Consider the following 22562-nt stretch of genomic DNA (forward strand, 5'->3'; position numbering starts at 1 on the left):
ATCTAACATTTGTAGTAATAAGCTGCAATTAATTTGTCATTCCAACAGGTGGCGCATCATTAACCTTAATACTGGTTTTACAAATATCATATCAAATGGCCACCCTGCCTGGAGTTTGTTTCCTCCCTTGTGCCCTGTGCTGGCTGGGATTGGCTCCAGCAGACACCCATGACCCTGTAGTTAGGATATAATGGGTTGGATAATGGATGGATGAATGGATATCAAATGGCATAACACAGAGACATACACATTGCACTTGTTATTCCAACAAGTGGCCATCATAAACCTTAATACTGCTTTTACAAATCTTATATCAAATGGCATATAACAGAGACATACGCATTGCATTTGTCATTCCAACAGATGGTGCATCACAAAACAGTTGTACTAATAAAATGCAATGAATTTGTTATTCCAACAGACATCGCATCACAAACCTTACCACTGCTTTTAGAAAGCCCGTACCAAATAGCATAACAGAAACATATGCTTTTCAGTTGTCATTCCAACAGATGGCGCAACCTAAATGTTAATACTGCTTTTACAAATCTCATATCAAATGGCATATAACAGAGACATATGCATTGCATTCGTTATTCCAACAGACAGCACATCACAAACCTTAACACTGCTTTTACGAATTCCATACCAAATGGCATATAGCAGAGACATATGCATTGCCTAATGCTGATGTTTGCATCCGTTACTTAGTATTCAGCCCCTCACAGGCGGGTAGCACAGCTAGTCCTAAGTAATACGAAAACAAATGGCAAAATAAAAAGGCGAAGATGCGCACACACACCGGTTGTTAAAGATTTGCACCCAAAAACGTAAAAGATACTGATTGACAGGCGTACCTTCACAGCCAGCTGGTCACGTGCTGTCCTAAATCCTCATGAAGGAGTCGGTGCCTAAATTAGAAACACTGATACGCTGCTTTTATTCCCAATGGTAAGAGCACAATTGCGCCACTCTGAGATTTTTGAGCCGGTCAGGACCAGTTTCCTTCCCTGAGGTGCTTGATAAATACGGACACTGGCTCGGCCACTCCTGGTCATTAACTTTGTTGTTTTGAAGCTGACCTCCATACATAACGCAAGTTTTATCTCCTCACCCTTCTTCTCTTTTGGCATTGCAGCTTCAGCAAGACCACGAAAGGAGCGGCCACTGTCCTCCCTGGGGCACGTGTCCGAGGCGGGCATAGTCCATTCGTCCACGGATGGCCAGGCGGGTGAGGGGCGGGAGACCCTACACGTCCGCATGGATGTCAGGCTTGGCCACTCGGCTGAGGAGGAGCCCGCCACCGCGCTGTGAGGACCAAGACGTCATGACGGAGAGAAGAAAGCGCATCACTTCAGACCCCCCTCGACATCTCCGCAAGTTGCAGCGGACTGAGTGACTAGAATCAGCAAATTCTAATAAACGCCTTCACGCTGGCCTCCGCGTCCTCTCCTGTCTCGACTGTGTGGGTGTCGGTTAGTTTACTATGGGGCAGAAACTCGGCTTCGTTCAGCACTTTGGGGTCCCAAGTACAGTACACCCTGAAAGGACGAGAGGGGGTGCAGCATGTACACTGGGGTTGCTGCAGATGGATATGAAAAGCGGACCTTAAGTTTAATTTATGCACAGGACTGAAAACTAAAAAGTGAGCTGACGCTGCTAGGCAGACAGTGAACGGTAGAGGGCGCCACAGCCTAACATCTCCAATGCTGATAGCGTATGACGTGGTGGCACCTGCTGCCTTCAGCGCTCCCCGTCGCTTCCTCTTTCCTAGAAATCGTGACGCGTACGACAACAAACGAGAGGGGCAGCCGGCGCACAGGGCCGCTCGTCACCCCCACGACCACCTTCATCCACAGCTTTAACATGCCACAAACCTTTGTGGGGTACACTGGCACATCTTCACGTGAACGTAGGGGCATCCGGCACCACCCGTCTGTCTAGTTCAGTCCATTTGTGATGGCAGAGACGAAGTGGGGGGAGAACGAGCAAAGTCCACACTCGAGGCACCAAAACGCAGAAGACGCATAAGCTGGGCCACCATGTTGCTTAGAAAGAAGGACTTTACACTTATAGACGGCAGTATATGCCAAAATACAGGGAGATCTGTAAAAGGCACTATATGATAAAAGATAGAGGAGTGAAAGGCACTATATAATAAAAGGATAGATGAGTGAAAGGCACTATATAATAAAATGATAGTTGAGTGAAAGGCACTATATAAGAAAGGATAGATGGGTGAAGGGTATAATGTATAACAAAAGAGAGCACTAGATAGATGAGTGAAAGGCACTATAACAAAAGATACAAGGACAAGGTACTGTATAATAAAAGATACATGAGTGAAGTGTATAATAAAAGATAGAGCACTAGATACTGTAGTTGAGTGAAAAGCACTATGTAATAAAAAATAGACCAATGGATAGTTGAGTGAAAGGCACTATATAATAATAATAATAATAGGTGAAACAAATGCTATGCCACCATGTTGCTTATCAAGAATGACTTTTCCAGTTTTGAAACCACGTGGTACTGTAGATAAATAGGAAAGGCAGTATATGGTAAACGATAGACTAATAGATAGATGAGTGAAAGGCACTATATATCATTAGGTGTCAGCAACATGAGCTCTGCCTCCCTCTTGTTATAAAGAAGTTTTCCCTTGTGGGTGGCGCAGCTGTTGGCATTGCCAGCTGGGTGTGAAGTTTGCGTGTTCTCTCCGTGTCCACATGGCATCTCATCTCACATCCCAAAGGCACGCAGAGGAGGCTCAATGCGGACTTTACACCAAGTCGCCATTTTCTTCCATTGGTCTTGGCAGAGCATGAATTACTCAGGCCGTGGCCCTTTCACGATGCTGGATGTGCTGTTTGTGAAGGTCGTACACCACACACCACATAAACAATCATGCCACACAGTTTCTGCCAGTTGGACGGCGGCACAATCTCCTGGTGCGGACAGCCCAGTCCACCTCATCCCAGAGAGGCTTAATATGGCCGAGGTCTGGGATCATGTAGGCTACCTAAATCTCACGGTCATCTTCATGGTATAACCTGGTGACAACATGTGCCTTGTGATGCAGTGCATGAAGTGTCCTTCTGAATGGAGACAAAGTGAAGACCTGAAGAGATGACCCTGGTCACCAGTGATGCTCAGATACGCCTTGCCATTCAGATGTTCGTTAATGGAGAGCAGGCACTCTGAAGGGCATCCCACCATCACATGACCACCACCAACGAGCCTGTGCTGCTGGCACCCAACAGGACGACTCCATGGTTACTGGCATCTGATCCTGGTCCCGTCCACCGGCCTCATTCAAAAGAGAGCTTCAGTTTGTTCAAGCAGACCCCTTCCGTGCCCACAGCAGACCACATCGTCGCCTTCCGTGGTTTTCGCCTCGAGTGGCTCGATGGAGACAAAGTCCAATTAGGTGGGGCATTCTGAGGTGACATGAGGACAGCAGCTTGTCCATCCTATCCACCTTGACTGACCGAAATAACACAAGTCGAGATTTGAGGGGCCCTGATGTCCTGCTCTCCACCACCTGGTCACTTATTCCCCACGTCTGTGGTTCTTTTCTTACATTTTTTCAAAGTCTGCCCCGCTTAGCGAGTTTCCTGTCGCCACTTCTGTACACTTGTGTTGGGTTCAGGAATGGCTTGCCAGGCTGTAGCCCATCTGTCTTCTTGGCCGACTCTCCTTTGACCCTTTCTGGCTGACCATCAAGCAATTTTCATCCAGAGGGTCTTCTCTTGTTGGTAGGCTACTTATCACTCGATTCTCCGTAAACCCTTGAAACATTTGGGTGTGAAAAACCCCTGGGAGATGAGCTGGCACACCCAGTGCCAACTACAATGCCACCCTCAAAGTCACTGCGGCCACTCAGTTTGCTCATTTCAATGCCCACTGATGCATGTGGGAAATGGAAAATCTGGGGGGAGGCGGGGGTGTACCTAATAAACGGGCCACACCATGTACGCCACAGCCTTGCGCCACAGATGTCCCTTTCATTGGTGTAAGCCAACACTGGGGTAGGGACGGGCACTTTCAGTCCATCCATCCTTCTTTTCATATAGCGCCCTACACAGAGTGCCACATCATAAGGCGCACAAGCGTCAGTGCCCAGACTGCAGACAGACACTTGCACAGGACTCATGTATACATAGACTATAGCGCCTTTTACGGCTAATGCCATCCCAGGATGCTTTACATGCGCAGTACAAATGGCAAACCCTTTGGCTGGGGCGCACAATGCGACGGCCGTCTTCAAACTGTAATTCACGGCCTGTCCACTAGGCGGCTCACTCCCCGTTTATTTCCTACTGCACGCCATCTCAGGACGCCTGCGCGGTGCGGTCCAACACAGCGGCACTACAAGTTTGCACAGAGGGGGGCGGACAGGTCAACGGACTGCCATTTGAAGGTCAAAGTCTCCACCAGCTGGGGGGTCCTCTGCCTGTCCATCTTCAAAGACCCCTCCAGCTGTTCTTCAAGGTCACAGAACTCCATTACAGGACTGTTGGAGCAAACGGCAGGGAAAGGACGCCAGTGTGCGCAGATACGTCGACCGGGACAGATTTGGGTTCTTCTTCCACTAGGGGTCTGGGCTGGCGCAACTTTTATTTTTCTTCCATAAACCCAATGCTACCAACACAGACACCCACCAGCCCACGACCACCCTCAAATGGACGAGGTGGGCTTGGATAAAATCAAAGGATCTTGCGCCAAACAGACACATAATTCGATGAAAGGCACTATATAATGAGAGAACGGCACGATTAGTGAAAGACAGATGAGTAGAAGGGCACTATATAATAAAAGGCAGTCCCTGAGATAGATGAGCAAAATTAAGATATATGGACAGATCGATATGAAAGGCGCTATATAAAGACAAATGCATGAACAGATATATGCGTAGAGAGTCTTATGCTTAATAACAGCTAGAAACCCTGATAAATGGATGAGCAAAAGGCACTATATAATAACAGATATACAACATAAATGATGGAAAGGCACTATATAATAACAAAGATGCACTGACAAAATGAGCAAAAGGCAATATATGTGTTAGCCATAAATTAGTAAAAGGCACCACATCACAAGGCAGAAATAATAATGGAGTAATAATAAGACTGAAATAGAGTAAAAGGCACTATATAATAAGACAGATACATAGATAAATAAATAGATGAGCAAGAGACACTATAAATGTTAGATAAAAATGAGTAATAGGCACTATGATGAAAGGAACCGTTAGGTAAGATACACGGATAGATGAGTGAAAGGCGCTATATAATACTATGCACCAGTAGATGAGCGAAAGGCACTACATGACATGTACCAAATAATAAGACGAGAGAAAGCACAGACAGATAGGAAAGACACAATGACAGAGGAATGAAAGGCGCTACATAATAAACGAGAGACCAACAGTTAGATGAGCAACAGCGAGTGGCGTGCCAGCCCACTGCAGTGCCCACCCGTGCAGACACCAAGGGCGCCCAGGCCAGGACGGCACTTGAACCCAAAGCTCCTTGCAATCGGCTCGGCTCTGCTCCTGCAGCTGAAACATCAGGACACAAAGACACCGGACACTGTTGGAAGGTAGCAAATAATATTTTTGTTTTTAAATATATAAATACAATTTCCAACCAAGAAGAGTGTGAGGAGGAGGCGGGGGTACACATACTGTATTATTTACAGAGTTCAGTTTTGGCTTCGGATGGGACACGGTCCGTATCGTACGAAACACTTTAAATACAAAAACATGATGAAGAAGAAAAAGAAACAAGTGTCGGGTTACCAAAAAAAAAAAAAAAGGTACAAAGCCGTGCCGCGTCCACGGAGCACCAGTACTTAAAGGTCGACGAGGCCCTCCGTCATGATGCTCACCTGCCATCTGTCTTGAGTGGGTAACCCGACACTATGCTATCCCACAATGCTGTGTGCGACACCTAAGAAAAGAGCATTCCATCTCCCAATCAGCACACCTCACTCGGGGGCCGCGTCTCCTCCCATCAGTCACCGTATTGCTGCCCCTTGGTGGCCATGGCGGGTATTACAGCAAAAAATAAAACGAAATCCCACAGAACAGAAGTGAGTTCCAAAACAAAAGAAAGCGAAAAATCCAAAAGAGATGGCGTGTGCCAGAGGCCTCGTTATTGCTGATAACTTTCAGTTTATGATGAGAAGTGTGGAAAATAACAAAAACAAAAAAAAAAAAGCCATCAAGTCCCAGCACTGGGAAGAGTTCATTAAACTTCGAGACGACTCTTATTTCCAAGGATGGCGCATCCTCCTTACCTTTAGTGGCTGATCAACTGAAAGAAAAGATGTGGGCGCAATCCCAGAAAAAAACTCAATCAACATGTCGTAAGATTTTTTTTTTTTTTAAAAGGGCTGGCATCAGTCTGAAGGTGCAGCCCAGAGTTTTATTGCAACTAAATTTATTACACGTGTGTTGCCACGTGAGGTCCGTTCTGATCATGCAGTCTCCATGATGGGTCAAGGCGCTATAAAGCTGAAGCTGTTGCAGCCCCCCTGGGGGGCCCATCAGCCTTCAAATATAGCGCCCTGTCACCTCCCATTGGAAAGCTGGTGCAGTGTTCAGCCTCCCCGTTTCGGAGTACATTTAGTATTTAAAAAGAAAAACCTCAAAACATTCGAGTGGTCCGATCTCCGCCGGTGATGCCATGCTTCTTCTCCATAAGTACACACCGAACAATAAATAGAAAGAAAAAAATAGATATATATAAAAATATGAAAGTTAAAAAGGTCGGCCGAGAGATGGCAGTAATCCCTGAAAAGTGCCGTCCGACTGCTGCAAGGTTATTTGGGTTGGTTTTGTTTTTTTTTTATTATTGCCACTGAAACACGTGAAGCCAAGTAGAAGACCCCCGGTGGGCTCGCCTAAATGGTGTGCTTATTTCTTTGTGGTTGACAGAAGCCTGGCGCTCCATAAACTGTCCAAAAACAAAGAAAAAAAAAATCAAAGAATCTCTTGGGGGGGTTAGAGCGCCCACCACTGCCCGAGGTAGAAGAGGAAAAAAAAACAAACCATAAAGCAAGCGAACGGGGAACTGGCATCCGACTCACTCGGCTGCGTCTCGGGCTCCAAGAATCCGCCTCTCCCATGAGGCCGACTCGCTTCGAAATGTGTGTCTGTTTGGAGGAGGAGGAGGAAGGAGGATGAAGACGAGGAAGAGGAGGAGGAGGGCGTGCTTGACTTAAGCAAATAAAAAATAAAAATAAGTGAAAGAGGCCAGTGGAACTTCTGCTTGTCCAGTGTTTGCAATCCAACCCATTAAGTGGTCTACTCCCAGTTTCACGATGGCCTCCAGACTGTTAAATGAAAAAAAAAAAAAAAAGGACACAAAACGGAGAAACAGCCAGGGGCGCCAACGCTCCGTCCGCCCGCCCGCCCGCCAGTCTCATCTTTGGCCGCTGATGACTGTCACCGGTTTCTGCTGAGCGCTGCCGGACTGGGAGGCGGGGGGCCACATGGGAGTCTGGCGGTGATGCTGCGTGTGAAGGTGATGGCTGGTGGGCGACGACGGGGGGAGCCAGATGGGCTGCTGGTTGGGTGGAGACGCCGTCCAGAAGGAGCTGAAGCTGCCCGGTGGGGAGCACGCTGACGAGGCAGGAATCGGACTGTTGCTGCTGTGCATGCCGTCGGAGGCGCGCAATTTGGAAAACATGGTGATGGCATCCGGGAAGTTGGGTGGCGTGGCTGGCGTGTTTCGGGGGGTGCACATCTGAAATATCAAGCAGAAGAAAGGAAAAAAAAAAAAAAAAAGGGTTATTAATACAAGTCTCAAATAGAAATAAAAATCAGGGCATCACGCGTCTCGGAACACGTCACTCTCGTTCAAACGATCTTCTCTGCCTGAAGCCTTGGAGCCCCGCTGCGAGTCTCGTGCCACCTGCAAGCACGTAACGGTAACCACAGGGTCCACATATGGCGGTATTCCTTGTGGTGGAAACACAACTGGTTGTCAGCGGGATGGTGTAGCAAGTCGCCCAACACTCTTCACCCCTCGTCCCGTTTTCTTGAATCGCAGTGGAGCTCATTTGACTTTGTAGGTCACTGAGCAACACAAAAACACTTTGATGTCACATCTCCCTTAGTTACAAACATACCAGAACTGATGCCATGCACTGGCCTGGCACAGCTGTGCCCGATGCTAGCTGGGTGAGGATTAAGCAGGTTACAAAATGACAGGCCAATAAATCGACCAGAGTCACTACTGGTGCAGCCCACTGGTTTTACCAGAGCCAGAATCTGTCACCTAACTGGCTAGCAGTGCTCTGGTGTCCCGATGGCAACTCTGTGCAGATTCAAATGGGGGAATCCCCTTTATCAACCCATGGGCCACTCTGGCATCTCTCCATTCATACCCGGTGGAATACAACACTGGCACGTTTGCGGAGGGCTGGCGCTGACTCGAGGAGGGCTGCAGCTCATCTCCCGTTTCCTTTGCTTGGGCGTTAACAAGACGCGGAGGCCCATCAGTTGGACTTTCGAGCATTTCCCACCCCTGCCTGTTTAAAAGGCCGCTCTCAAGCCGGATTTACAGATTCCATTTTCTGGCCTCCCTCTTTCATTTTTTTTTCTCTTTTCCTTAAGCTGTGCCACCTACTGGCACATAACAGAAATCTCAAGTTCCGCATATGGAGCAGAAGCTGATGAGCCCGAGGGATTTCACGGTTGGTTTACTTTGGGTCTGAGTTGTTAGTGGAAATGCAGCAATACACCCCCCCATAGCCCCCCTTTGACACCTTCCAGTTTTCTTGATGTCTCCCACTGAATCACGGTGGGTTTAATTTGGCCGTTTTTGACGCTGACCAACAGAATAAAATACAGTACTACCTTCAGATACACTGTAAAAAATGTCAGTAAATTTAACGGTACAAATACTGTAAATGGTGAAGGTAAAAGACCTTTTCTGAAAAAAAGGAAAGTTACCTTATGTTCTCTACTGAAACTTACCTGTATATCTTAAAACAATAAATTCCATTATTTTTTACAGCCAAGTTCTGTAAAATCAATATTTTTCTACATTCAAAATAGGATAAATACCGTTTATTTATGCATTACAGTTACACTGAAAAAAATCTGTTAATTTTGCAGTGTAAAACTGTTAAATAACGAAGGCAAACAACCGTAAAATGTAAAACGGTAAATCACTGCTTCAGTAAAACCGGTTACGATATTTGCATAAGGACACGCCCCTTTTACAATATTGTTCCTGGTGAACCGCATGCCTTTGAATAGTAGGGAACAAAACTTCACCTAAGTTAGCAGACTGATTTTTCCCCACGTGCTGAAGGTTTTTTGAAGTTATGGAAACTGATTTATGGTGGGTTGTATTCGATAAGTAGGACACCATACACCACAAAAGAGAAAACTTTACTTCCCTACCAGGCAACGTGCCGTAACTTTCTTAAACATAGTCTTGTTTTCAATGTGTATAATTAAATTGCATATGCTTGTTATTGGTTGTTGTTAACTACCTGATGCAAACTGTGTACTGGGGCTTGACGCTACCAATTAGTAATGTGAAGTTCGAATCATTTTACCGACTCGGACCTTTGATCTTTTTTCCCCGAGTCATTTCGTTCAATTCTGTTTCCGGCTCAGACTGAGTTGGTTAAGCTTATGGGCTGTCACGTGATGAACGAATGACTCGAAACAGGTGAATCAATTCCAATACAGAAACTATAGGACGTTGCGCAAATGCGCATGCGCGACTGAACGAATCCCTCCCACGAGACGACTCGTTCTTCCCGAGTCACATTAAAGAACGACCCATCACTAGTTTGTTGCGAAGACCAAATAGTTTTTACTACAAAATTATACTGTAGACCTAAAAATATTGTCACCTTATTTATTACAGTAAAATTCTGGCAATCCAGCTGCCAGTTTTTTTTACCGTAAATTTAACATTTTTACGTGTACATTTCAGTGTACGAGTGCCCCAACGTACGAATCTTACCTAATATGTAAGAGAATACAAAGGGTTTATGCTGTATAACTGTGCGGGAAATGTTTATAATAGTGTGGGAGAGTTATAACGGCTTAAAATATATAAAAATAACCATATGAGCATATGGTTTTTACTTCGCGGATTTTCACCTTTCGCGGGGGCTTCTGGAACGCAATCCCCACGATCGAGGAGGGATCACTGTACAGGAAAGGATTTCTTTCAAAGACAGAACTGTCCCTTGACAAGTCAGGTTGTGCTGGAGCTGCTTCAGGGCTATAACAACAACAACATTTATTTATATAGCATATTTTCATACAAACAGTAGCTCAAAGTGCTTTACATAATAAAGAATAGAAAAATAAAAGACACAATAAGAAAACAAAATATGTCAACATTAATTAACATCGAATAAGAGTAAGGTCCAATGGCCTGGGGGGACAGAAAAAAAAAAAAACTCCAGACGGCTGGAGAAAAAACCATAAAATCTGTAGGGATTCCAGAGCATGAGACCGCCCAGTCCCCTCTCATTTCGGTCATCTTGTGTACATTTGGAGAATTTTTCTACATGCCCAGAATTTGAGCAACAGAGCAGGGGATTTGGAGCTTGTGGCACAGTGAGGGTGAACAGGAGACACAGGCCTTCACAGGCTGAGGAGGAAAAGAGGTGACAATACGGCCTCCATGCGGGCAGAAAACTTGGTGGCAGTGGCACGGCACGATGTCAAACGGGCGACTTGTCTCTCTACAGAACACCCTAACGATATACGCGAGAAAGGGCAGCAACAGACAATTGAAATGGAGGCACCAGTGCAACACGCATTGTAAGGAGTGCGACGTGGCAAGGCATGCGATTGGCTGCTTTGAGCGAGATCAGACTTGGCAGGACTTTGCTGTGTGACACGTATGTGAAATCATATAGTATACAACATGCTAGACAGTAACATTTGTCAAAAGTAAATATTTTTTGTTGATTTGATGTGTTAAACAATTGCTTTGCGTTCTTTTTTAAAAAAATGTTTAGTTTTTGGAAAAATATTCAGCCCTGGGAGAAAAGAAACAAACAAACAAAACAAAAAAAAAAGCCCTAAAAGAGTTAATTGCATGGCTTGTTGCTGCTCTTGTGATCCATTTCAGAAACTGTTGATTCACTCTATTCTAGGAGCACCATTCAAAATGGTTTTGGAGACCTGAGCAGATCAACATTTCTTTATTTTCAGATATTGTACGATGGACGCCAGTTGCTTTGGCTCATTTTGCATCACATTACTGTTTGGCGGCTAATTAAGGAAAAAGAAACAATTAAGGGGGCTGAGTCTTGAACAGCGAGTCAATTAAAATGAATTCAAAAGAAGTTAATTTGGAGGAAAAAACGGGTCACTCATTAAGAAACGGGTTAGAATGAAAGCCTGCAGCCATGGTGGTCCACCAGGACCGGATTTGACGACCCGTGCTCTAGAAGGAGGTTTCTAAACACCGTCCGGTGCCAGGATCAGGCTGTCGGGATGAATGTCTGCAGCAGGCCCCAGAAAGCCGATGAGGGGAAAACTGAAGGAAGCAAAATATGAGGAACTGCTAGAGGAAAACCTGATGGGAGTCTTTGGGAGAAGATTAGTTAGACAGCAAAACAACGACCCGAGAGTAAAGGAATGGCTTCAGAACAACAACGTGAATGTCTGGGAGAGGCCGAGTCACAGTCCAGATCTCAAAACACCGGTGGCTGGACGTGACAAAAGCTCTTTGCTCACGGTGTCCATGACACCCGACACAGCTCGAGCAGTTCAACAAAGCAGAACGGGGAAAAACGGCAGAGTCCAGAGTAGGGTTGTGTGGTATTCTGGTACTGGAAAAGTAAAGTACAGAAAACCCCAAAATTTTTAAAAACAGAAAGGTACCAGCATTTGTGCATCTTCAGTACCGGAAATAAAAGGTCAGCTTTCCTCTCAATTCTCCACACACGTCTGCCCCCCGCACGCTACAATCAGGACCCTCCATAAAGTAAAAACTGCTCGTGTCAACGTGACTGGGGACATTTCACGGCTCTCGGGACTCATGGATTCTTACTGGGGTGACACCATGACACCCTGAAACTAAACAAGAGTCCATGCAAGCGGGAGCATAAGGGGTCCCTAAACGCCGGGGAAAATTCTGTGTGCAGCGGTCAGCCGGAAAAAGTCATGACGACGGCTTTCTGAGATCTACGGGGCTTTCTGCTGTTGGCATTCATGCCACACAAGTCAACAAATCGCTTCCACAATGAAGTCGTTACACGAGGCCAACAAACAGAAACCTTGTGGGGGGGAAAACCTTTGATTAAAGCAAAGAAGTGGAAAGAACCAAAAGCCCAAATGTGTTTATAGATGTGTCCAAAATATCGGTACCCTTGCATTGCATTTAGATAGTGTACAATTTGTCCAAAAAAATGCAATTAAAAGGTCTTTTGTATATCATACATGCACGTCTTTGGTTTGCAGTGGAGCACAATGAGAACTTCATTCTTACTTCTTGCACACAGACAAGTAGTGTGGTGTAGCGGTTAAGGCTTTGGATTTGTGGATTGAAATCCCACTTCTGTCACCATGTGGTCCAGAGCAAGTCACTTGCCCTGCCTGCACTCCAATTGGAACATCAAAAAAAAAATGTCACCAGTTGTGTCATAAATGTTTGGAGTCACCTTGGATGAAGGAGTCAGCCGAATCAGTTGTTAATGTAAATTGTCAAATGGCTGCAACAACATTATTCATGTCATGGTTCAGCTAGGGTTCCAAGTCTCAGTTCATGTCTTTTTTTTTGTATGGCATTTATTTATATTAAATGTTTCTTTTGTGGATTATGTTCTGTGTGTTTTGTGGGCCTTGCCTCTTGCCAATCAGCACCAGCGACTGGCCTTCACCCTTCAAATCTGGAGGGTCTCCCACAGTTCGTGGCAGTTCATTTTGAATGTGCCTAGCAGTGGCGAGTTTACTTTGCCCTTTTCTTGCTTTGATTGTTTGGATTTTCTTGGCTGGTCGAACCTGTGCTCTGTTGTGGGACTTTGTTGGCTTTGGGTAGTTCCTTGATGTCTTTGTGCGTAATGAAGCTTCATGTTATGTGCGAGTATTTTCACGAAGGCCATTTCTCTGTCTAGCCAGTTTTTGCAGTACAGTATATCCCCCTCTAGTGGCAAACTTGTGGAAGTTGGGAGTTGTGTGATTTCGAACAACCAGCCCACGACAATTAGAACCCCCCCTTCAGTCATATTGTGGTGGTCCTTCAGGTCTTTCAATGGTTATCAGAGGTGTCTTCCATCTTGTGATCACTGTGTTCTGTCACACTAAAGCAAGTGTGTTAATATCATTTAATACATATGGCACCAAAACTAATAAAATTCTGGTACTGTACCATTCGAATTAACCAAGTTTTTTTTTTGTTTTTTACCCACCCCACCAAAAAGACCATGCAAACCTACGCTTAAATGTGGAAAAAAGAAGGAAGAGCAGAGAGTTGTCAGAGGAGGCAAGACAGACAGTAACAGCCATGCATGGTCAAGGTACAGTTGAAGAGGCCATCTCCAAAGAGCTGGATGTTCCTATGTTGCCATTATCATCAAGACGTTTATGTGACAGTAGCTTACATCCCTAGAGGAGGCCGCATGAGAAAAGTTGACCAAAGGCAAAGACTATTCAAATGGTAAACTTCACAATGGACCCAAGCTGCCCATCAAGCTCCAGGTACAACAGTTTCGAGTCGCACCATCTGTCACTGTCCGGCTGAAAATGGGCTAAATGGTTGGAGACCAGAAGAGAGAAACACAAATCTGCTCTGGAGTTTGCCATAATGCATGTTGATAAGCTCCAGTACTTATGAGGGAGATGAAAGTAAAAAGTTGAGCTTTCTGGTAAATCACAGCAACTCTGGGATTCACAGAAAACACAATGAAGCCTCCAAAGAAAATGGCACCATCCCTACCGTGAAACATAGAGGAGGCTCAATGATATTTTGATGACGATTTTTCTGCTTCTTTGAATAGGTGCAGGGCACAGAAGACTATCAGAGCATGAGGGGATGTCCGAGTCGTAGGTCACCGGTCCTCCAACTAGATACCCACCCAAAACAGACCTCAAAATGCACCTAAGAAAGGTCAGGTCAGGTTGGGGAGCATGAACTGGTACAGCGGGCTGCTGCACCTACCATACGACTTGGGATCCTAGTCGGCAATCCACCTCAGGCAGACTACACGGTCAAGTCCCACCCTCCAAAAATAACCATCTATCTGCCGCAATCAGGTGTTACATGGGTGTCCCCTTGGCCTGGTCCAGTCACTCGGGTCCTCAACAATGAGCCAGAAAACACTTGGGGAAACGTGCCACATGGCCGTAGTGCTGTATGTGACCGACGCTCCCTCACAATGTAGATAATGTGCCTCATTCGGGACTCCATCAGCAACACAAAGTCAAACCAGCGGGACCCAAGAAAGGAGGAGGAAAAAAAAAAAAAAAATAACAGTCTGAAATGGTCTCCTGCAAGTCCTGATCTGAATCCCACTGAACATCAGTGGAAAGGGCTGAAAAGTCACAGCTGGGAGAAGGCAGCCATCATTCCTGAGAGAACTGAAGACGACAACCAGCCGAGAAGTGCAGAAATGTCACTCGGGGCTACCGAAAGCCCCTGATAGTGGTTATTGTCTCCAGAGGTTATGTTATGAACCATTAGTCTTCTAGCAGTACTTTTGTCCATGTCAGTTTCATTTAATATAACGTGTTTGTTCATTAATCAAAAGCAACGTTCCTGTTCTATTAAATGCGATATAAAGAATCGTGGATGCCAAATACGGTTTGTCAGTTTCGGTTTAGTTCAACGAAACCTGAGCTGTTTTTTTAAATTAAGAGAAAGGGTATGAATATTTTCAGCCACGTCTGTACCTACCTGCACTTTAACAATACTACAGGTGCCGGTCATAAAATTAGAATATCATGACAAAGCTGATTTATTTCAGTAATTCCATTCAAAAAGTGAAACTTGTATATTAGATTCATTCATTACACACAGACTGATGTATTTCAAATGTTTATTTCTTTTAATTTTGATGATTATAACTGACAACTAATGAAAGTCCCAAATTCAGTATCTCGGAAAATTAGAATATCAATTAAGACCAATGCAAAAAAAGGATTTTTACAAATGTTGGCCAACTGAAAGATATGAACATGAAAAGTATGAGCATGTACAGCACTCAATATTTAGTTGGGGCTCCTTTGGCCTGGATTACTGCAGCAATGCGGCGTGGCATGGAGTCAATCAGTCTGTGGCACTGCTCAGGTGTTATGAGAGCCCATGTTGCTCTGATAGTGGCCTTCAGCTCTTCTGAATTGTTGGGTCTGGCGTATTGCATCTTCCTCTTCACAATACCCCATAGGTCAGGCGAGTTTGCTGGCCAATCAAGAACAGGGTTACCATGGTCCTTAAACCAGGTACTGGTAGCTTTGGCACTGCATGCAGGTGCCAGGTCCTGTTGGAAAATGAAATCTGCATCTCCATAAAGTTCGTCAGCAGCAGGAAGCATGAAGTGCTCTAAAACTTCCTGGTAGACGGCTGCGTTGACCTTGGACCTCAGAAAACACAATGGACCAACACCAGCAGATGACATGGCACCCCAAACCATCACTGACTGTGGAAACTTTACACTGGACCTCAAGCAACGTGGATTCTGTGCCTCTCCTCTCTTCCTCCAGACTCTGGGACCTTGATTTCCAAAGGAAATGCAAAATTTACTTTCATCAGAGAACATAACTTTGGACCACTCAGCAGCAGTCCAGGCGAGACGCTTCTGACGCTGTCTCTTGTTCAAGAGTGGCTGGACACAAGGAATGCGACAGCTGAAACCCATGTCTTGCATACGTCTGTGTGTGGTGGTTCTTGAAGCACTGACTCCAGCTGCAGTCCACTCTTTGTGAATCTCCCCCACAGTTTTGTTTCACAATCCTCTCCAGGGTGCGGTTATCCCTATTGCTTGTACACTTTTTTCTACCACATCTTGTCCTTCCCTTCGCCTCTCTATTAATGTGCTTGGACACAGAGCTCTGTGAACAGCCAGCCTCTTTAGCAATGACCTTTTGTGTCTTGCCCTCCTTGTGCAAGGTGTCAATGGTCATCTTTTGGACAACTGTCAAGTCAGCAGTCTTCCCCATGATTGTGTAGCCTACAGAACTAGACTGAGAGACCATTTAAAGGCTTTTGCAGGTGTTTTGAGTTAATTAGCTGATTAGAGTGTGGCACCAGGTGTCTTCAATATTGAACCTTTTCACAATATTCTAATTTTCCGAGATACTGAATTTGGGACTTTCATTAGTTGTCAGTTATAATCATCAAAATTAAAAGAAATAAACATTTGAAATACATCAGTCTGTGTGTAATGAATGAATCTAATATACAAGTTTCACTTTTTGAATGGAATTACTGAAATAAATCAACTTTGTCATGATATTCTAAATTTTATGACCAGCACCTGTAATAATAATAAAAGAATCACACAGTCTGCCCTTTTTACTTTATGTACTGTTAGATTTAAACAATCTTCAACTGTCATGTGCAACTCCGTGATGGCCACGAGGGAGGAGCCTGCCGGTTGACCACAGCTCTCTTCCCAGAAATCTCTTCAGTTTCATTATCTCTGAAGCAAGATCCTGTGATCAAGCCCTCTTCATCCGACACATTTCTTAATTTAAAAAGTGCGGGTGTGAAAGTTGCACACTTTCCTGCCTTTGTTAGTATTTATAACGATCTGCCACTTCCTTATTGTTTAACTCCTGTATGAAGGCTTTGGCTTTCCAAGTGCCCTTTAACCCACTAGTTAGTCAGCAGCCATTGCAGTATGTACTGTAGCTCGTGAAGTCTGGTTTCCTGATAGTGTTCTTTGTAGCGTCATACTCATCCCCCTGTTTATTTCCAGTTCCTACGAGAAGTCACAAGACCACATGCATTTATTACCAGGCTGGCAGCAGACGACATTCTTGCTGTGCTTCTTCCCCTCTCTTTATCTAACTGCCACCCCCATTCCCCTCAAAACACGGCCTGCAGCTGGCATGATGCAATTCATCACAACAAAAACAAGGCAAGACTGAGCTTGCAGCAACTTCCTCATCACAGAGCCTGCCGAACCTCTCTGGCCTCCCCCACGGAGTGATGAAAGGGATGTTCAAAAAAAAAAAAAAGGTGTCCATCTCTCCATTTTTCTTTCTATTAGAAAATTTTGTTTTTTTTCCCCCTCTAACAGGCTCTCCACATACAGAATACAGGTACAGAATTCTAGGGGTAATACGGCACAACTCCAATGCTCTCAGGCGAGTTGCTGCTTTTTGTCATCTTAATGAGGACTCCACAATGACACGAAGTGTGACGAAGGATCAAGTGAAGAAACACCCAACTAATTCTCCAGGTGGACTTAGCGCCACCATTTTTTGCTGTGGAGCCCCTTCTCCAGCCCTTCAGCGTTTACACTACACTTCCATAAATGAACAGAACAGGTTGGCTTTACATACACAAATATTTCTATGTCACCCTGGGCCAGTTATGCACTGGTGACAGAATGCGTCACTTCAAATGCCTACACAGGGACCAGAGACGCATTTCACAACTTCTATAGGGTGGTCCAGATCTAATTATGTAATTTTCATTACACTATAATTTATTAAGTTTATTACATAGACTATCGAGAAATGTGCGAACTGACGACATGAAGAATCGTCTTCGCGCCGAACCGGACTCATCCCCACATAAATCAAAGTCATCCAGACGATCTGGATCTGCATAATTAGATCTGGACCACCCTGTACTTGATATCAAACTTGAGGAGTGCAGATGCCGATCTCATACACTGAGGAGGTGTTTCAACACAGGACTGGAGGACTCTACTAAAATAAAGTGCATCCCAATAAACATTACTGCTTGGGGACACTTCCTGCAGTGTCACACAAAATTCAGTTCAGAGTTTGTGGTTTTCATTTATACTGATGTACAGCGTTTCCATTTTTATACAGAAGAGGGGCAGTGTTGACAAGTGTCGAGACTGTGCCACGTGTTACCTATAAAGGATAAGGTCTTGGGGAGGGATGCGTTGGCTCCCCCATTTCTCTCCCTGCCTCTCGGGCTATTAAGGTCACTGGCAGCATTTCTAACTTGAAATGGCTGCAAAGTAAAAAGCTTCCTTCTGTGGTGGTTGAGATTTACTGCTTGTCCAAATCACTTTATCCGTCAGAGCAAACTGCATATCTTTTATTTTATAAGTTATTGTAGGTGCCATGGAGGAAGGATGGATTCTTGCTCGGTTAGGAAGCCATAATGGATGGACTGGGCATACCAGGAGCAGTTTGTTTCCCCTACACGACATCCACAAGGTGGCATGGGAGTTGGGAGTCCAGAAACACAGCCTTGTCTTTGTGTACCCCCCCAGAGGGCACTGCCCTGGTTTCCACACGACCCAGAAGTGTTCCGGATATCTCGGGCATGACACTGGAAGCAGTTACCAGGTCGGAATTAAAAGAGAGTTCACAATGAATACACACAGGTATGAATGAAAACAAGGGAGAATTACTGGCTCCATTTCATTTGTATCTTATTGTGAAAAAGAGTTAAACTGTTTAAGGGTAAAGTAAGCAGTTTAGGGTAAGGTGTCTTAAGGGATAAGTTTGGTATCTTTTTAGTTGATGTTATTTCTTCACGCACACAGTATATATGCATTTGCCATGTGAAGCGGAGTTCTAAAGTTAAGCGCTTGCTATAAATTTTATAAAACACCTTCCCATGCACTGGCACTTTACATTACAGTCTACGGGGCATGGAGGAAAAGCTTAAAAACTCAGCATTACGTGCATTTCTCGAACCAAGACAGTTATTGATTAAACACACATTATACATGAGTTTCCATATGTCAATAAAAAAAAAAAACACCAATATTATGAGATTCAGTCATTTTAAAAGACAACCAGCTGGGTGCGATAGCTTAGCACTTAGCCTTCCTACGCAACAACCTTTCATGCCCCGGCGTGCGCTTTCCTCCCAACAGGTCAAATCACAGTAAACTTTTTATGCCAAGTGGTTCATTATTTTTTTTTTTTTTCGGGGAATCAAATTTTTATTAACCATAAATTTAATTGGTACAATATGAGAGAAAGTAAAAAAGGAAACACCAAAATTACCCACAAAGCCCACCTACCCCACTCCATCCCAGCCTTGAGAAGTTGTGAATTCTACTTAAAGGAATAAAATAAATAAATTAATAAAACAAAATGGATGGTAGTACAGAAGTAGGCCAGCAGTTAGAGGTGATTGAAGGGCAATGAACACCAGCAAGGGAAGTATATCATGGGGGCACCCTGACCGGAGCTCCTGATCAACTGAACAGCACTATGCCATCTCTGAACTGCAGACCTGGAGGAGTTGATAATCCGCACAGCAGAAAAAGTTCCAAGAGGACGAAGTTAAGGAACGTGGTTGGTTTTGTTCCAATTTACTCATGCATTTACATGAGAATTCACAGAAATGAATAGAAAAAGTACCCTTGGCACGAGAAAAACCGTACCAGGAATACGCAACAGAAACGAGTATTTCCAGATCCCCTTTTGTTGTCATAAAGGTCCATCAGAAACACGGAAGGCACGGATCAAAACTCGACAGCTGTCTTGGCTTTTAAGCTTTTTCTCTGTGACCCACACCCTCTGTTGTAAAGTGCCAGAACGGGCAAAGTTTTTTATTTTTATTTTTATAGAAAAGCATTTAAACCTTAAAAACATAAATTCCTGTAGCAAATCACATATAGACTTGAAAAATGCAGAACTAAAATGAAGCATAAAAAGGCTGCATGGTCAGGTGATGACATCACGAAATGCAGTCAGCAAGTCCGACATGCCTGGTGACTTTAAAGCTTTAGATATAATAACAATAACAATAACTGACTAGGTTGTTGACATTGTGTAATTACCCCGATCTACATACTGTCAAATAAACGAACCACACGCCGTGGCGCAACGTGAACGGCTTCGCCTCTGACACGGATGCCCGAGGTTCGATTCCTAAAAGGGAGTGCAGTGAGTGTGTACGCCTGATGAGCCCAGAATTAGGGCGAAACATGTGTCGCGTACCCTTTGCGTTATTTGACAGTAAAGCTATTTCAACCATTCTATGATCTGCTTCTCGCAATGGAAAGAGGGCACCGTGGCGGACGTTAGCCGACTTGCTGACCAACCACAAGCGTTACCTGGTAGGTAACCACCCACACAGTCAGATTGTGATTCAGAAAATATATCATTTTTAATGTAGGTTGATCATTTTGATCTGGTTATTTTAAAAGTAGCTCGCAAAAGTGTGGGCACCCCTGCCTTACATTGTAACAGGCTGCAAGTCCTTTCTGGCCCCATAATAAAGAAGCTAAATTCGGTTTTGAGTCGTCTGGCTGAATGAAATGATGGCTTTGTCTGCTTTGTTATCGTGTACACTGCTTTATAACCATGCTCACTGGACCCTTGTACCAGGTTTTAAAATTGTCCTCCTTCAGGACAGGGGAAGACCAAAATAGAATATGCATTTTACGAGAATAAAGCCAGAGCCGTTCCTTTATGGGAGCAGCCAAGCAGTACACTGTACATTCAAAAGGCTTTCAAAACAAAATACGCTCGGCAAAAAGCTCTGCCAGCCAAGGAGTCAGACAACTGACGTAATAAAACAAACTAAACCCATGGGCTGCCTTAAGCAGTGTTCGACACACTAGAGATCTCTGTTGAATTTAGAATGGAGGATATTTAGAAGAAGAAAAAAAAAAATCAATAAATGGCATGAACAGCCCCTCTCTTCTCTTTGACACTCAAAGGCACGCGAGACTCAATACGCTTACAAAGACTGGCTTTCATATGCAGCACAGTGCACAACGAAGACAAATCAAGGAAGACTTGCAGCCACACAACCCACGTGGCTCCTCAAGGATGCAGCGTGTCCTCGGATTGTGTAACGCACAAATGAACGGCGAGAAAGAAAACAGGCCTCAGTAGGAAATGGCCATTGACACCGGCCTGAAAAACCAAAGCCTGCCATCTGCCACATGCAGATTTTTTTTTTTTTTTAATTTGATGGAAGACAAAATAATACAGTTTCTCAACCTTGAGAAGAAGGACAAAAATGCTCATACGTTAGTGGGGGCAAAAACACATTTGAAAGTGGCTTTCAAATGCAAGCAATATACACTGGGGGGACCCCACCTCCCACCATGCAACCCCAACAGCCACCTCTGCGTATCAACAACACAATTCAGGAGGTGTCCAAAAAGACACAACACTAATTACAGTACATAATGACCCTCTGCCCGTGCTGGGGCCCAGCCATCTCATTTTACAAAATCTTGTCAGCACTTTGTATGTTGTTTGATTTTCAGGTTTCCACCCCCACCCCCCTGTTTGTTTTCCTCAAGAACAAGGAACTTCCTCCATGAGCTACACACACCTTTATTCTAATGCTGAGCACACCCAGTTAAACCAGAGGGAAAGCCTCAGGAAATGTATTTAAACAATGATGGTGCCCACCGGCGCACAAACACATTTCAGGACAATCTAGGTCACAAAGGTCATCACCCATAGAGATCAAAATGTACACAACGCAGCAGGGTGTGAACTCCTATGAACTTTAAAAGCCTGTGGGTTTCTGTTAAATTCAATGCAAATGAACTTTTAACTGTGCTGGAGAAGAAAGCACATCATCATCATGGGTTGTGGGAACTTGAAATAAATCTCCTCATGATAAAACGAGGCAATCAACGCTCTCTCCGTCTTAATGATTCATGGGAGTTTAAACTGTTGTCCCATGGGTAAATTCTAGTTAAAAAAAAAAAAAAATAAAAAAAAAAAACACGATGCAAAAAAAGAACAGTGGCTGAAAATGGTAGTCAGAGGATTAACCGTCACTACGTACCCACCTAACAAGTGCACACCGCTTTTAACCCTTACTGGGACCGGAATTGACTGATGTTCAAGAAGCTCTAAATAAAAGCACTATGGATGGATGGATAGATAGATATGAAAGGCGATAGATAGATAGATATGAAAGGCAATAGATAGATATGAAAGGCGATAGATATATAGATATGAAAGGCGATAGATAGATAGATATGAAAGGCGATAGATAGATATGAAAGACGATAGATAGATATATAGATATGAAAGGCGATAGATAGATATGAAAGGTGAATAGATAGATAGATATGAAAGGCGATAGATAGATATGAAAGACGATAGATAGATATATAGATATGAAAGGCGATAGATAGATATGAAAGGTGATAGATAGATAGATAGATATGAAAGGTGATAGATAGATAGATAGATATGAAAGGTGATAGATAGATATGAAAGGCAATAGATAGATAGATAGATAGATAGATAGATAGATAGATAGATAGATAGATAGATAGATAGATAGATAGATACGAAAGGCGATAGATAGATACTTTATTAATCCCAAGGGGAAATTCACATAATCCAGCAGCAGTATACTGATACAAAAAAAAAAAAAATTAAATAGTAATAAAAATGAAAAATAGAATAGAAAAAGGAAAGCGGA

The 22562-nt window shown here is 44.1% G+C and overlaps 2 protein-coding genes across 4 annotated transcripts in view; one reads left to right on the forward strand and one right to left on the reverse strand.

The window, feature by feature from the left end:
• The window catches only part of LOC120517818 (glutamine-rich protein 2), a 45593-nt gene extending 44160 nt beyond the window's left edge, over positions 1-1433 (forward strand). For both annotated transcript variants that reach the window (XM_039740309.1, XM_039740310.1), the window contains exon 16: positions 1139-1433. In XM_039740309.1, the coding sequence (XP_039596243.1) occupies positions 1139-1314 (176 nt within the window). In that variant the 3' untranslated portion in view covers positions 1315-1433. The remainder of the gene's footprint in view (positions 1-1138) is intronic.
• A 4167-nt stretch (positions 1434-5600) lies between these two features.
• The window catches only part of ubald2 (UBA-like domain containing 2), a 31123-nt gene continuing 14161 nt past the window's right edge, over positions 5601-22562 (reverse strand). For both annotated transcript variants that reach the window (XM_039739965.1, XM_039739964.1), the window contains one exon: positions 5601-7754. In XM_039739965.1, coding sequence (XP_039595899.1) covers positions 7431-7754 — 324 coding nt within the window. In that variant the 3' untranslated portion in view covers positions 5601-7430. The remainder of the gene's footprint in view (positions 7755-22562) is intronic.

Source organism: Polypterus senegalus, chromosome 17, assembly GCF_016835505.1.
Source record: "Polypterus senegalus isolate Bchr_013 chromosome 17, ASM1683550v1, whole genome shotgun sequence".
Taxonomy (NCBI): Eukaryota; Metazoa; Chordata; class Cladistia; order Polypteriformes; family Polypteridae; genus Polypterus; species Polypterus senegalus.